Consider the following 17,280-nt stretch of genomic DNA (forward strand, 5'->3'; position numbering starts at 1 on the left):
CTATTCTAGGTTACGGTCCCTGAAGCCCTGCTAAAACCAAATAATCAAGAGACTAGGTTAGAAAAAAAAAAATAAGGGGCCAGGTTGTGGTGCACCTGGTTAAACGCACACATTACAGTGCACAAGGACCCTGGTTCAAGGACCCTGGTCCCTATCTGCTGGAGGAAAGCTTCACAAGTGGTAAAGCAGAGCTGCAGTGGCCTTTCTGTCTCTATCCCTTACTATCTCTCATTTTCTCTCAGTCTCTATCCAATAATAAATAAATAAAATTAACAAACTGAATAGAAAGAAACCAAGGGGGGGGGTGAGGCTGGGTGGAGAAGGGGGAATTTCCTAGTAGAACTTTTCGAGTTTCATCTGAAGCCTTCAGGGTCTCCTGTGCATGGTGAGGAGAGCCACAAAGTCAGATAGATGCTCAGACTGACTCAGGTCTTCAGAACTGCAGGGAGGAGGCTGAGAAAGGTCCTGACAGGAAGTGTGTGCTGATGGGTGGTTGTGAAGAATGAATGAGACACTGCCTAAGGAAGTCAGCCTGTATGGAGTCATTCCCTCTCCCTGCCCTTCTCCACATGGGCATTCCCAAATTGGCAAAGCCTCTGGCAGATACCCCTCCGCCTTCTAGAGGAAATGTGGCTGGCTCCCTGGGGTGTTAAGTTCCCCCCAGGATAGTCAGGTACTAGAAGTGTGGAGGGAGGGGCACTGGGTGTGTGTGTGGGGGGGGGGGTGTTTGTGTCTTTGCAGTGCTCCCTACTGTTATTCCAGTTTCCTTAGTTCTCTAAGCTGGCAGGTTCCTTCTGGAAGTGCTCTGTCTGGAGCCAGTGTGAAAACTGTAGAGAAGGAGTCTAAAACATGTGAAGGCAGTCTTTGCGATTGGCTGGGAAGAGTCTCTGTAGCCAGGTTGCTTGTTCATACCCCAGCGCTGCAACATAGCACTTGCTTGATCTGTGTGCCTCAGTTCTCAGTTCCCTCATATTTAAAATGGGAAATCATAGCAGTATCTGCTTTAGAAGTTGCTGTCCTTTCTGCATGGCGCATTGTAAAATGTCAGTGTCTGCCGAGCGAACCTTTACCGTATCTCTCATAGCTGATGACAGTCTTTCTCACAGTGAATCTTCTCGAGGAACAGAGTTCATATGTATTGAGAAAGTTTTGTGGTTTTCTTTGCATAAGACTTAAACATATCTCGCTAGACTCACCTAGCTAGGGTCTTCAGAGTTAAGTCTTAGTCTCTGAGGGGCCTCTGCTCTGTTCTTGCTCCCTTGTAAACTGTGTGCCACAGAGCCCTATCATAACCCTTCAAATGTCAATCCAAGCACCTCACACCTCTCCCCATAACCCTTCAATGACTTCTCATCTCAGGATAAGATCTAAAGTCCTCTTTGGAAACAGAAATGCACACCTGGTTGGGCTTTTGGCTGTCTGTCTGGCTGCACCTCTTACGTAACCTTTGCTCTGGCCCTACCTCACTTTAGCCAGGCTAAACACTGGCTATCTCTCTCAGGGTCTTTGGTTTTGCTGTCCCCTCTGTGGGAGTGCTGTCCTTCAGATAGAATCACTGCTAAATGTCACCAGAGCAGAGAGACCCGTGTAACACCTGTTCATAGCATGCCCTGTTAGCAACTTCTGTTCATATGTCTTTTTCTTTTTCTTTCTTTTTTTTTTTCCTCTAGGGTTATTGCTGCCACTCGGTGCCTGCAACCTGAATCCACTGCTCCTGGAGGCCACCCTTTTCCTTTTTGTTGCCCTTGCTGTTTTATCATTGTGGTTATTATTATTATTGTTATTGATGTCATTGTTGTTGGATAGGACAGAGAGAAATGGAGAGAGGAAGAGAAGACAGAGAGGGAGAGAGAAAGACACCTCCAGACCTGCTTCACCAATTGTGAGGCGACCCTCCTGCAGGTGGGGAGCCAGAGGCTAAAACCAGGATACTTACACTGATCCCTGCGCTTCCTGACATGTGCAGCACTTAGCCTGCTGTGCTACCACCCGACCCCCCATATGTCTTCTTTATCATTATTTATTAATGGAAAGTGGAAATGTTGGAGGGAGAACCAGAACATCACTCTGACACATGTGATGCTGAATATAAAACTCAAAACTTCCTGTTTGAGAGCCCAATACCTTATTCACTCTGTCTCTTCCTGGGCTGTTTATTTTATTTTATTTTATTTTATTTTATTTTATTTTATTTTAGTGAGAAAGATAGAGGCCAAAGCACTGCTCACCCAGGACTTCAGACCCTCAGGCATGAAAGTCTTTTGCATTATCATTATGCTATCTCCTGTGCCCTAAAATTAAGCAAACAAACAATAACAAAACCTATTTATTATTTGGCCAGAGCACCCTTCAGCTCTGGCTCATGGTGGTGCTGGGGACTGAACCTGAAACTCTGCTGTGTAAATTCCAGTGCTGCCTTCCAGGTCCTGTTTATATTTCTTTACAGCAAATATCTGATGTTCATATCTCTTTCCTTTCCTTTCTGTCTCCTGCTCAGAATGTAAGTTTCATAAGGGCATGAGGTTTTGCCGGCTGCATTTTCAGTACCTCGGTTGGTCTGCAGCACATAGTAGGTTTTTAGTGAATACTGTCACATGTAGATTTTATTTATTTTTATGAATAGGTTTGAGGTACATAGCATAATGGTTATGCAAAGGTTATGTGCTTGAGGCTCTAAAATCCCATGTTCAATCCCTTGCACCACTATAAACCAGAGTTGAGCAGAGCTCTGGTGAAAAAAATAAAATAAAATAAATGTAAAATAAAACAATAAAGGAAGTCAGGTGAATCACTTCACAAGCAGTGAAGCAGGTCTGCAGGTGTCTATCTTTCTCTCCCTCTCTCTGTCTTCCCTCTTCTCTCCATTTCTGTCTCTCCTATCCAACAATGACGACGACATCAGTAACAATAACAATAATAACTACAACAATAAAACAACAAGGGAAACAAAAGGGAATATGAAATAAAATAAAATAAAAATAAAACAATAAAATTAGTCATCAAAACCTTTCAAAAAAAAGAGTACATCAAGGGCATATGAAAATGTTTGTATAATTAAGCCTTGAAAGTAAAAATATGTTCCCATCTTGCAATCAATATAAATAATGACAACAATATAGGAGATTGTGTCTCTTATAAACATCCAGGCCAAGAGGCATACTCTGAGAGTTATTCTTGTTGTTGTTATTGATGTCGTCATTGTTGGATAGGACGGAGAGAAATGGAGAGAGGAGGGGAGACAGAGAGGGGGAGAGAAAGATAGACACCTGCAGACATTCTTCACTGCTTGTGAAGTGACTCGCCCAACTCCCTTTATTGTTTTATTTTATATTTATTTTATTTTATTTTTTTACCAGCACTGAATCTGCAATGCACAGATTCTTTTTTTAATTTTTAAAAAATTTTTATTATTAGAGGCAGAAAAATTGAGAGGGAGGCAAGGGGAGATAGAGATGGAGAGAGACAGAGAGACACTGCAGCCCTGCTTTACCACTCGTGAAGCTTTCCTCCTGCAGGTGGGGACCAGGGGCTCGAATCTGGGTCCTTGCGCACTGTGATATTAGCACTTAACCAGGTGCACCACCTTCTGGCCCCTAATGTGCAGGTTCTGAAGAGGCCCTTCTAGAGTCACTGAGTGGTGACTCTCATTTTGAGGCACTCAGCAGCTAATGGGGTATGAGAAAAAGGGTATGAATAGGGAGTCGGGTGGTAACGCAGCAGGTTAAGCACACGTGGCGCAAAGCTCAATGAAGGACCGGTGTAAGGATCCCGGTTTGAGCCTCCGGCTCCCCAGCTGCAGGGGAGTCACTTCACAGGCTGTGAAGCAGGTCTGCAGGTGTCTATCTTTTTCTCCCCCTTTCTGTCTTCCCCTTCTCTCTCCATTTCTCTCTGTCCTACCCAGCAACAATGACATCAATAACAATAATAACTACAACAATAAAAACAAGGGCAACAAAAGGAAATAAATAAATAAAATGCTTTGAAAAAAAGTTTTTAAAAAAGGTATGAATAGGGTATGAGAAAAAGGAATGTCTTATAGGCAGGAAGGGGATTGTTACTGTTCCATGAAATGCCTTATAAAATTTCATTCCTGAAACCTGAATGGGTGTTTTCTACATGTAATGGTACTTAATTATACATATATATATATATATATATATATATATATATATATATATATATATGGAGAGAGAGAGAGAGAGAGAGAGTGTGTGTGTGTGTGTGTGTGTGTAACTGAGACGTGTGATTTCCCATTCTTGGGTTAACTTTTATTTTTCAGATAGAAGTAGAGACCACAGTACTAAAGCTTCTGGAGTTTCCTTGGTGCCGTGGCACTCACATGCGGTACTTGGCTCAGAACTGGGCTACACATGTGGTAAGACACGTCCCCTACGTGGTGAGCTTATCCCTCCAGATCCACCCCTAGAATTTTATACCAAAAAGTTAGGAACAGGTGATTATTTAAGAACCCCCCTTAAGCGCACGTGGAGCAAAGCGCAAGGACCGGCATAAGGATCCCGGTTCGAGCCCCTGGCTCCCCACCTGCAGGGGAGTCGCTTCACAGGCAGAGAAGCAGGTCTGCAGGTGTCTATCTGTCTCTCCCCCTCTCTGTCTTCCCCTCCTCTCTCCATTTCTCTCTGTCTTATCTAACAATGATGACAGCAACAATAGTAACTACAACAATAAAAACAAGGGCAACAAAATGGAATAAATAAGTATTTAAAAAAAGAACCCCCAACCCTTCTCCAAAATGAGAATTGTTTCTAATATAAAGGAGCATTGTGGTAACTTTCAGTGCAGTGTTAATCTATGAGTTGGCCTTCTTCCTGTTAGGTCTTCTGACTCAGCCTGCACAGAATACCATGATTGAATGACACTGGTGACAGTTGAACTATATATTACATAATTATATTCTTCTGGATGGTCCAGAACTACTGCCACATATGCTTGTTTTGCACGGGGCTTAACTTGTGGGCTAACAGGTTCCATGGCTTCTCTATGAAACCACTTCTGTAATAGAAACAGAGAGCCCGGTGGTTAGGGCACAGAGAGCCATGCAGTCCTCTTTGCTCTGACAGCTTATTTCTGTGGTTTTCTGCAAGCTGTGCCCGTAGATAAGCCATCGTTAGAAGGACTATGCTGTATGACAGTTTAAAAAGTGGTCGCTGTATTGGAGCCTTTTCTGCCAACCCTGATTAGGGTTTTGTTGTTGTTGTTTGTTTGTTTTGCTTTTCTTTGTTTTTTATTCTGTAAGGACAGAGAATGTTCTGATGAAGATTGAAGTTTTTTCCTTCTGACCTGTGAATGATTTCAACTGTGGTGACAGGCTGATGAGTCCATGCTCTGGATAATCCTTAAACGACCTTTGTCACACCCTCTCTGAGGCAGGTTAGCTTGTAGCTGGCCTCAGTAATTGAGTGGCAGAACCTAAATGCACCTGTTTTCCATTCAGGATTTAGGTTGCCAGTGTTCTGGTATATCTTTTTTGAATGAAATTACTTATATCATTTAGTGAGAGGAAGGGAGGGAGGGAGAAGGTGGGGGGGGGCACGACACTCCTCCACTTTGACAAGTTGGTGTCAGATAGAAGCTTGGGACCAAGCACATGCTAGTCCTGTACTTTCATGACTGAGCCACCTCCCCAGCCACCTGCTGTGTCTCTGATCTGGAGAGAGTCAGGGCTGATCTTGGAAGTGTCTGGGGGTGGAAATGTCCAAGCCCTCTGAATAAACAGGTCCAAATGGCGCACAGTGACAAGTGTAGTTTAACACCCCCCTAGTTTGCTTCTTACTGGTAGAGCCTCCTCTCTCCCCTTTATGTCTGTGAAAGCTCATTTTCTTTCTTTTTTTAAATATTTACTTATTTATTTTCCCTTTTGTTGCCCTTGTTGTTTTTCATTGTGTTGTAGTTATTGTTGTTATTATTGATGTTGTCGTTGTTGGATAGGACAGAGAGAAATGGAGAGAGGAGGGGAAGACAGAGAGAAGGAGAGAAAGATAGACACCTGCAGACCTGCTTCACCGCCTGTGAAGTGACTCCCCTGCAGGTGGGGAGCCGGGGGCTCGAACCGGGATCCTTAACGCTGGTCCTTCGTTGTGCTTTGCACCATGTGCGCTTAACCCGCTGTGCTACCTACCGCCTGACTCTCAAAGGCTCATTTTCTATTATATGAAATAATTTAGGGAAGATTGGAATTGTTTGTTACTTACATACTGGCTGTATACGGGGAGGAGAGGAAAAAGGGAGAGTGAGAGAGTGAGCACTGATCTTCATATGTGTACTCAGGGCCTCCACGTGTAAGGCATATGTATTTCTACCACTGAGTGACTCTGGCCCCAATTTCTTCTTAACTCTGATTGGTCAAATTACATTTCTCTAGAAACTTGTGCATTTTAGTAGAGCCTTTGATTTTGTTAGTGTAAGGTTGCTATACTATTTAATCTTTTTCTTTTTCTCTTTTTTTTTTTTTGCCTCCAGGGTTATTGCTGGGGCTAAGTGCCTGCATTACAAATCTACTGCTCCTGGAGGCCATTTTTCCCATTTTGTTGCCCTTGTTGTTACCCTTGTTATTACCCTTATGGTTGTCACTGCTGTTGTTGTTGGATAGGATGAAGAAAAATCGAGAGAGGAGAGACAGAGATGGGGAGAGAAAGACAGACACCTGCAGACCGGCTTCACTGCCCGTGAAGCGACCCCCGTGCAGGTGGGGAGCCGGGGGCTGGAACAGGGATCTTCACTCTGGTCCTTGCGCTTTGTGCCACGTGCGCTTTAACCCGCTGTGCTACCGCCTGAGCCCCTACTATTTAATCTTTTAACAGCCACTATACTTGTTACATTTCAGTTTTATTTCTTGTTTTGCTTATCTATGCTGTCTTATCTTTTATTATTTTTACCAGAGATTATTTCTTTTGTTACTATTTCCAAAGAATGGACTTAGCCTGTGCTGATTGGTATTTAATGTATATTAGATGCATGTGGTGTGTATGTATATAGTATTTACTCTGGAAATATTGATAGGAAAGTAGGGATGTGTATTAGTCCGGGTTCTCCAGAGAAACAGAACCAGTTGGATGAGGTATATACAGGTATCTCCCACGTTTTGAAAGTTGACGTCACACTATTTGACTCTCAGGAAAGACCCACACTGGAACCTGGTTTTTACTAACCAAAGATCTGAAAAGGATTTGCAGTTTTACAACAAAGGCACAGAGTGAAGTTGTATTCAGTTTTCATTTCCCAGTAGCCATTCTAGGGACAGTGTGCTCTCTGAGCAGCGGGAAAGGCATTGCCTAAACTGCTGGTGTAATTTAGTTGATTTTAAAATAAACACTTTTTTAAATAATGATTTTTTTATGAGACAGAGATAAATAAGAACAGTACTTAGCTTTGGCATAAGCTGCACCAGGGACTGAAACTGAGACCTTGGGGTTGCAAGTCCTGTGTGTTCAACCACTGAATTATCTCCCTGGTCCTTAAGTTATTTGCTATGATTTGGTAGGGCATTTTTGAGGTCTGAAATTTGTCCATATATGTTCATGATAATTGCTTCTTTATTTTGTCATTTTGGTTTACAAAGTAATTTATAAATGTGTATACTTAATACATTCATACTTAACTTTTTAAAAGATTGAAATATGCTTTCTGTGTCTATCTCTCTATCTCTCCTTCTCTCATTTAAAATGTACCAGGGACCTCATGAATACATGATACCCTGAGTGTCATCTTGGACCCAGTTCTTCCTCTTCCTTCTCTTCCTCTTCTTCTTCCTCCTCCTCCTCCTCCTCTTCATCCTCCTTCATCTCCCCCTTCTCCTATTTAGAGAGTTGGAGGCAGTGGAGAAATACCACATCATTGTTTGCTTTCCTTGTTGCTCCTACGAGAATCTGGGGCTCCAAATTAGGGCCATGTTCACAGCAATTAAAAATAGTCAACCAACAATACAGGTTTTATATTGACTGTTTTCAATATAAATATATATATAAATATAAATATATATTTTCAATATAAATTCAATATAAAAGTCAATATAAATATTGGCTGCTTCATTTTTTTCTATACATATGTGTTTTCTTTAAGAGCCCAATTAAAAATAATCAATCAACAGTAGATGTTTTATATTGACTGCTAATTTATTTATGCTGTTAAATTGGTCTCTGCTACTTATTCTTTCTTTTGTATTTTTTTTTTCTCCAGGGTTATTACTAGGGCTGGCTGCTCCTGGCAGCCTTTTTTTTTTTTCTTCATTTTATTGGGTAGGACAGAGAGAATTCAAGAGAGGAGGGGAAGACAGAGAGGAGGAAGAGAGAAAGACACCTGCAGACCTGCTTCACCGCTTGTGAAGAGACCCCCCCCCCTGCAGGTGGGGAGCCTGGGGCTGGAACTAGGATCCTTGAGAGGGTCCTTGCTCTTAGTACTATGTGCGCTTAACACGGTGTGCTACTGCCTGACTGCGTGCCTGCTGCCCGCGTGCCTGCTTGCGTGTGTGCATGTGTTCTTCAAGGTTTTTCTTGGTACAACAGTCTGCCCTATTGCTGTTATAGTGCCGCCACTGTCTTTGGCTCACTACCTCCCTTAATCTATCTTCAAAGTCAGCAGTGACTGGTAAAGTTCTCATATCACCTTTATTTTTTATTTATATGTTTTTATTTGTTATTAATAGCTTGCTACAGGATTATAAGATTACAATTTATAGCTCCACACCACACCCACCACCAAAATTCTGTATCTCCACCCTCCCACCTCCCAAAGATAGCCACCATAGTTCTCTTAAGTCTTACCAGTTTGCTTGCTTCTGTTTCTAGATTTTTTTTTTTTTGGCAAGTTCATGTAAAGCAGATCTCTAGATTCCACATATTAGTGAAACATCTGATAGTTGTCTTTCATCTCTTATTTCACTAGGCATAATTATCTCCAGGTCCATCCATAGTGTCCCAAAAGACACAATATCATCTTTTTTGATTGTAGAGTAGTACTCTATGGAATATATATCCCATAACTTCTTTAGCCAGTCATCTGATGATGAGCATTTAGGCTGCCTCCACTCTTTGGATACTGTGAATAATGCAGCTATGAACAGGGGTGCATATGTTCCTTCTAATTACTGCTTCAATATCCACTGGATAAATGCCTAAGAATAGTATTGCTGCTGATCACATCACTTCTAAAGGTGGTCCAATCTTCTGCCTCCCCCTCCTAAGTTTTAGAACTCATATTATGCTAGATTAATCATCTAGCATAACCTTCCCATCTCAAGATTCTTAGCCTTAATCACATGCACAATGTCCCCTTTTCCATTCATAGGTCTCAACATTTAGAATGTAAATATTGGGGGGGAGGCTGCCATTACTCTGTGCGTTACAAACATCCATTAATAGTCTTTCTCTTTTCTACTCCTAATTTCAAAATCAATTTGAGACTAGACAGAGGAGGTCTTATATTGGGTTGTCAGAAAAGTTGTGATGTGTTTTTCTATGTAAAAATATGCCAGGACTATTCTGACAGTGCATAAGAAATGAATGTATTCATTTTGTCATTATTTTAATGATTAAGGAAAATAATTTGACCTGAAATTACAATCTGCACAGTCAGTATTATGCATACCACACACATACTTTATTTATTTTTGCTCTTGGAAGACAGTTTCATGGCAGCCTATGAAGTACGGTTTGATTTTATTGGTTAGGCAGAAGGCAACCAAAATATGTTTTGGGTTTGGTCTTTGTGATCAAATGCATGTTTGGAGAATGACTGAAACTGCTTGACAAATAATGACACACATACTTACCCACACCTGGAACTGAACTTAATCCAAAATCTAGTCCCAGCTGAGGCCAAACTTGATTTTAGAAAAACTTCCCTGGAGGATAGTGCTGGTCTCTAGAAAAGGCAGTTAGAAAGTTTTCTTTTAGCTCTCTAATTAGAAAAGGCATTTCTCCTAGGAGAAAGTGAATTAGGGAAAATAAATGAAAAGACACACATGTGACCTTAGTGGCAAGCTCCCCGACCCCCACAAGAAATGAAGCAGATCATCCTAACAGTGAATTTTGGTTCTTGTTGCAACTTCTGAATGGCCTGGTTTGTGCTTTATGTGTGCTTAGACACCATGTGCCATCTCCGATTGCTTGAGGGGCATAAATGTCTATCTGTTCTTGGTCATTCTTGTCTATCAGCACTTTATTATTTGCTGTCTATTTGATTCTGTGGAATCTGTCATTTTTCCAGAGAGATGATTGCAGTGTGTTACCATCTTTCCACAGCATGGACTTTGCTTATGCAGATTTGTGTTGAGGGTTTGTAACCTAAGTTCCTCAGTGAGAGGGCCCATGTTTTCCTTCAGAGTCCTTAGAACTACCAAATCACACAGTCCTGGGGTGTATCACTTATACTCTGACCTGTAAGTGGTACTGGCAGACTTTATTGAGTCTCATTACCTCCTAAGTCCAAGAGTTGAATGTGGCTGCTTCTTCTTCCTTGTCTTTCCTTTTTATTTATTGTTTATTTTGTTGTTAACAGTATGTTACAAGACTGTCAGAGTACAGTGTATAGTCCCACGCCACACCCACCATCTTCCTGGACTTTTCTGTCCTCTGACCATATCTGATTCTTAGATTTAAAACTAAACGGAGCTAATCATCTGCCCTTATAGTATCTTGGAGACAGAGTGTCACTGTTACCTTGTCTCTCACCTAGCATTTACTGATTCCTGGTTTTGGTAAAGCAATGAAAGAAATTGCAACCAAGCAGAAATTAAAGTCTTATGTAAATACTCCTTACGTGCAAAAATCTGATAGACATACATGTATTCATTTGTATGAAGACACACACACACATACACACACACACTGAACCACAAGGAAAACTTCCACGCTTTAGGGCAGGGAAAGACTCAGAGAAGCAAAGAGACTTGTTCAGGGTCTTACATGACAAGAGTCATGTAAGGTTAATGTAAAGTTCAGCCTCCCACTGACTTCCACTCAGACTCCTGCTGCTACGTTATAAAGGGTTGTGTGTGGACATAGGCGTTCGAATGTATCCAGAATGGAGATAGATCCCTTGGCAGTTGTCTGTAGATTGGGAGTCTTGCTTTGCTTGTGTTCATTTTCTCTCCTGAAGTTTGGCTGTGGTCCTTTCAAGTCAACTCTAACGTGGAGCACACGTTAGAATATGAGCAATCAGGCAATTCCCTAGCTCCCCGGAGCCTCTGACTTGTCTGTGAATTGGGATCCAGGATTTTCTCTATCCTGCACTTTCAGGAAGCAAGCCAGCAATCAAACACTAATTGTTTCCTTCTGTGTGGATTTCGCATTCCAAAGCACGCGGGTTGCTCTTCAGAAGAGTACAGAGCCCTGGAATGAAACCTCAGACCGCCAGTATCATCTCGAATGGTGTGTCCTCAGAGCTCACATTTTCTAGCTGAGCTCTGATTTCACATATTTTATCCCGTTAGCCCTATAGACAATCCACGTGCCCTAGAACTGACATCATTTAAAATCATGTTTTCTAAAGTGTTTCTTACTGCTGAACGAAGTACAGAAATCTGTGGTTAGGTGATGATTGTCCCAGTTTTAGTTTGAGAAATATGTAACTGTACTTATGCAAAGAATTTTCTTTCCTTTAGATGGTGAGGTTTGTAAAGGTAAAAATAACAAGACTTTATTTTCAGGGGACATTTCTTCCTTTTTTTTTTTTGTTATTCCAGGGGTCATTCCTATGGGACATGGCGGGGGGACAGTCCTATTTGGGACATAGACAATTAGAAAGAGCTAGCTGAATACCCCAGTTCTCTGAAGAAATCCAAGTGTATTCCCTGGTAATTCTTCATTCAAGGAGATGTGAGAATGTGAGTAAGTTTCTGCTTCAACATCTCCAGGACAGAAGGTGCTATGCTAGGAATGTTGATGACGATGACAGGAACACATCTCTGAGGGATAGCACAAGAAGGAATGAGGGAGATATGGAAGGTAAAAGTGCAAATGTGAGTGCACAGGGAGATAACATGTCAGAACACGGGATTTATATGCCTGAGGCTCAAGAGATTCCCAGACTTAATCCTGACACTACCATATGTCCAAGCTGAGCAGTGCTCTAGGCTCTCTCTCAATAAATAAATAATACTGTTAAATATTTTATTTATGTATTCATGAGAAAGATAGGAGGAGAGAAAGAAAGATCAGGACATCACTCTGGTACGCGTGCTGCCAGGGATTGAACTCGGCTCGAGAGTCCAGTGCCTTATCTACTGCGCCACCTCCTGGACCACATAAATAAATACCTTTTTTTTTTTTTTTAATTTTTTATTTAAGAAAGGATTAGTGAACAAAAGCATAAGGTATGAGGGGTACAACTCCACACAATTCCCACCACCCAATCCCCATAACCCACCCCCTCCCATGGTAGCTTTCCCATTCTCTAGCCCTCTGGGAGCATGGACCCAGGGTCGTTGAGGGTTGCAGAAGGTAGAAGGTCTGGCTTCTGTAATTGCTTCCCCGCTGAACATGGGCGTTGACTGGTCGGTCCATACCCCCAGTCTGCCTCTCTCTTTCCCTAGTAGGGTGTGTCTCTGGGGAAGCTGAGCTCCAGGACACATTGGTGGGGTCTTCAATCCAGGGAAGCCTGGCCAGCATCCTGGTGGCATCTGGAACCTGGTGATTGAAAAGAGAGTTAACATATGAAGCCAAACAATTTGTTGAGCAAAATAAATACCTTTTTAAAATGCAAACTATGCCAGGGGATATAGAGCTCTTCCAGTTGGGAAAATTTAGAGAGATTCCAACTCGCTGAGCCCTAAGGTGGTTATAGTAATTGACTGCTGCCTGTCACTGACCTGGACAGAGTAACACGGAGTAGCCGCCACAGTCCTGTGGTTTGGTATAGTGCTTGGCAGGGAGGGCTTGTCCCTGTTGCAAACAGTGTCTGATAGGCCAGTTCCTTTGGAGCTAGACAACCAAGATGGCTTCACTTCCAGCTCTGTTACCACAGCTCCAGGGGTGGGGTAGGGTGGGGTGGGGGCACTGAGAGCTGAGAGCTGTCTCTCTAGTGGGTCAGTGGACTTTATTTTGTGTGGTCTAAGCACAGTGTAAACTGTCAGGCCCAGGGATGACACATTGTCACTTCTGCTGCTTTCTGGTTTTTTCTTTCTCTCTCTTACTTTCTTCCTTCCTCCCTTCCTTTCTTTTTTTTAACAACAGGGTTGTTGCTGGGACTCCATGACTGCACTATGAATTCACTGTTCTTTGTTGCCATTTTTCCTTTCTTTCTCCCTTTCTTTCTTTCTTTCTTTCTTTCTTTCTTTCTTTCTTTCTCTTTTTCTATTTTTATTTGACAGGACAGAAAAAAACTGAGAGGAGAGAGGCAGAGGGGAGGGGAAGATAGACAACTGCAGACCTGCTTCACCACTCATAAAGTTTTCCCCCTCTCAGTGGGGTGCGGGGGCTTGAACCCAGATCTCTGTGCATGGTCATATGTGTGCTTAACCGGGTGTGCCATCACTGGGCCCCCGTTGCTTTCTGTTGATCTGAGCAAATCACTAGACCGACTCAGGAAGATTAGTCACTCATGCGAAGAGGGCTGGGATGATTATTGGAGATGGGAGAAGTTTTCGGTGGCCAGTTTTGCAGCCTACCACGTGAATTGAGCATAAGCTTATTATGGCTGGGTAAATAATTCAGCGGGTAGAACGTGAGGCCTGCATATCTGAGCTGTTGGTTTTGTCCCTGGCACAACATGGACTTGAACAGGGATCTGGCTTCTTTTTCTCTCAAGTGAATCGCTATCTCATATGAAATAAAAATATATATTTATTAAAGATTATTGAAGGATACATGTAGGTATCACATGTATACAGGCACATGTGATACCAGGGAGTGAATCTGGGACCTCATGATTTTTGAGGCCAACGCTCTAGCCACTGTGGTACTTCCTAGGCTTCTAAATAAATGAATCTTAAAAATATATAGGGAGGGGGTCGGGCGGTGGCACAGTGGGTTAAGCGCATGTGGCACAAAGCACAAGGACCGGCAGAAGGATCCCGGTTCGAGCCCCCGGCTCCCCACCTGCAGGGGAGTCGCTTCACAGGCAGTGAAGCAGGTCTGCAGGTGTCTATCTTTCTCTCCCCCTTGCCTTCTTTCCCTCCTCTCTCCATTTCTCTCTGTCCTATCCAACAACAATGACATCAACAATGGCAATAATAATAACCACAATGAGGCTACAACAACAAGGGCAACAAAAGGGGGAAAAATGGCCTCCAGGAGCGGTGGATTCATGGTGCAGGCACTGAGCCCAGCAATAACCCTGGAGGAAAAAAAATATATATATATATATATGTGTGTGTGTGTGTGTGTGTGTGTGTGTGTGTGTGTAGCCAGGCAATAGCACACCAGGTTAAGTGCACATAGTGCGAAGCTCAAGGACCCACATAAGGATCCTCGTTCAAGCCCCCAGCTCCCCACCTGCAGGGGGGTAGCTTTGCAAGTGGTAAAGCAGGACTGCAGGTGTCTTTTTCTCTCCACCTCTCTGTCTTCCCCTCCTCTCTCAATTTCTCTGTCCTAGCTAAGAAAAACAGCAGCAGCAGCAATGACAACAACAATGACTGCAACAACAACAATGGAAAAAATGGCCACCAGGAGCAGTGGATTTGTAGTAGAGGCACTGAGCCCCAGCGGTAACCCTGGAAGCAAATATATATATACATATATATAATTTATTTTCGTATAGAGACAGAGAGAAATTGAGAGGAGAGAGAAGTAGAGCAGGAGAGAGACAGAGAGACATCTGCAGCCCTGCTTCACCACTGTGAAGCTTTGCCTCTGTAGGTGGGAACCAGGGGCTTGAACCTGAGGTACTGTGACATGTGCTTAACCAGGTGCGCCACCTTCTGGCCCCTAAAGAAATGTTTTTTAATAAAGCAAATTCCACTAATTGACGAACTGCAGAATGTCATCTCATTGCTTTTGCTGACATATTTTGGGTTCCTCAGGCCGGCTGTGTTTTCCCAGTCATCTTAGGGTGTGAACACCTGTAATTAGTCCCACTGAGCACAGTCTCTCCCTCTGACAGTTCTCTCTTCCCACACCCAGTCCGGGCTTAACGAAGGTTTCTGAAGAGCCCTCTGTAAGTGTACTGAGCAAAAGTCATCTCCTATGTTCATCTGCCTCTTTCCTCTGTCCTGTCACTACTTTGCTTGGTACCGATTCCTCGTCTGTGGCATCTTCTTACCAAGGTTCGCATCTCTCTCTGATTCCAGGCACTAAAAAAGGTGCTGACATTAGCGATGGTCTCTATGAGCCCGGCCTGGCCTCCCCGGCCTCCTGCATGAGCCCCTTCTCAGTGCTCCATCTCGTCGAGGACTTGAGGCTGGCCCTAGAGATGCTGGGGCATCCGCAGGAGAAAGCCGCCCTCCTGAGCCAGATCCCAGGCCCCACAGCTTCCTTCATCAAGGAGTGGTTTGAGGACAGCCCGGTGAGTAGACCCATTGCTTGTTTGGGGGAGCCGCTATGGACATTATCACAGAGCCCATGGGATGTCACCATTGTCTGGGGTTGCCACTTCTGTTGTGGCCCTTATGGCCCATTCTTGCTTCCTGTCCAGCTTCAGACAGGCAGAACTCCATCAGCACCTTCAGTGTACTGCTGTGTGCCCTGGATCCTTTCTCCTAGCAGGGGCAGTCAAGGACCAGAGAAGAGCAAACATGCAGAAGCTCTCTACTCCAGTTACCCGGACAGCGTTGCTCACAGCACACTGAGTTAGATGTAGTCCCTAGCTGGGGCATCTGACTTCTGCTGCAGCCACTGCTCTTTGTTCCTCACAATAACCTCGAGCCTTATCACCTACCTCATCCCTTTTATTAAATTAGTGACTTAAGACTGATTAACAAGGTTGTAGGATAAGACAGGTATAATTCCATACAGTTCCCACCACCAGCATTCTATGTCACATCCCCTCCATTGGAAGTTTCCCTATTCTTTTTTTTAAAAAAAATTTAATATATGCTTAATGATCTTTATTTAAGAACTAATGTCTTTCTTTAAAAATATTTTCTGGAGTCGGGCGGTAGTGCAGCGGGTTGAGCGCAGGTGGTACAAAGCACAAGGGCCGGCGTAAGGATCCCGGTCTGAGCCACCAGCTCCTCATCTGCAGGGGAGGGAGGGTCCCTTCACAGGCGGTGAAGCAGGTCTGCAGGTGTCTATCTTTCTCTCACCCTCTCTGTCTTCTCTTCCTCTCTCCATTTCTCTCTGTTCTATCCAACAATGATGACAACAGTAATAACTACAACAATAAAACAGCAAGGACAACAAAAGGGAATAAATGAATATTTAAAATATATTTTTTCATTTATTTATTATTGGGTAGAAACAGAGAGAAATTGAGAGGAGAGGGGGAGAGAGAGAGACCCTTGCAGTCCTTGCTTCACGATTTCTGAAGCTTTCCCCCTGCAGGTGGGACCAGGGACTTGAACCTGGGTCCTGTGTGCTGTAATGTGTGCATTTAACCAGGTGCACCACTGCCTGGCCTCAGCTGCCCTATTCTTTATCCCTCTGGGATACAAACCAAAAGTCTTTGGGGGTGCAGAAGGTGGACGACCTGGCTTCTGTAATTGTTTTCTCCACTGAACCTGGATGCGGCAGGTTGATCCATACCCCTAGCCTGTTTCTCTCCTTCCCTGGTGGGCTCTGGGGAGGTGAGGTTCCAGAACACATTGGTGACTGCTGTCTTGCTCTCCAGACTTCTCTACCTTAGGAGTACTTCCTGCCCTTAAAGTGAAATGTAGGTTCCCTAACTCTTCTTCTGCTCTTTCTAAAAGAAACAGAGGAGTAACCAAAGCTGAAAATAAGGTCTGATTACCCATCTCCTGCCCTGTGGAGACCAGCAGGCCAGTATTAAGACACTAGAGCAGAAAGATGGGAAGCCCACTGAGGAGGAGCTCTGAATGCTGCCTTTGAGGAAAGGAGGAAGGAAAGTGAAAAGGCAGGAGAAGCGTGTAATCACATAAGCTGTCTCTGAGGGAGAGAGCTGGGTTGCAGACCTCAGAAGCCAGAACCCTCCCTGCAAACCTGATTAGAAGTTGATAGCATGCACAAAAGAGGGAGCAGGAATGAGATCACTAATTTGGGCCAGAGAGTGGATTACTGGAAAGCACAGAGCAAGGAGGCTGAGACAGCTTTGTCTAGAGATCAAGGCATATAGGATTAGGCAGGTTACATTCAGAATGGCTTAATCTACTTTCTGTGTAAGAAACCTCTGGTGTTTGTTTTTTAACCAGAGCTCTGCTCAGTTCTGGTTTAT

The 17,280-nt window shown here is 43.5% G+C and overlaps 1 protein-coding gene across 5 annotated transcripts in view; it reads left to right on the plus strand.

Moving 5' to 3' along the window:
• Positions 1 to 17,280, plus strand: part of PPFIBP2 (PPFIA binding protein 2) — a 105,576-nt gene that overhangs the window by 49,250 nt on the left and 39,046 nt on the right. For all 5 annotated transcript variants that reach the window (XM_060176978.1, XM_060176981.1, XM_060176979.1 and 2 more), the window contains one exon: positions 15,242 to 15,456. In XM_060176978.1, coding sequence (XP_060032961.1) covers positions 15,242 to 15,456 — 215 coding nt within the window. The remainder of the gene's footprint in view (positions 1 to 15,241; positions 15,457 to 17,280) is intronic.

This window comes from Erinaceus europaeus, chromosome 17, assembly GCF_950295315.1.
Source record: "Erinaceus europaeus chromosome 17, mEriEur2.1, whole genome shotgun sequence".
In the NCBI taxonomy this organism is placed as follows: Eukaryota; Metazoa; Chordata; class Mammalia; order Eulipotyphla; family Erinaceidae; genus Erinaceus; species Erinaceus europaeus.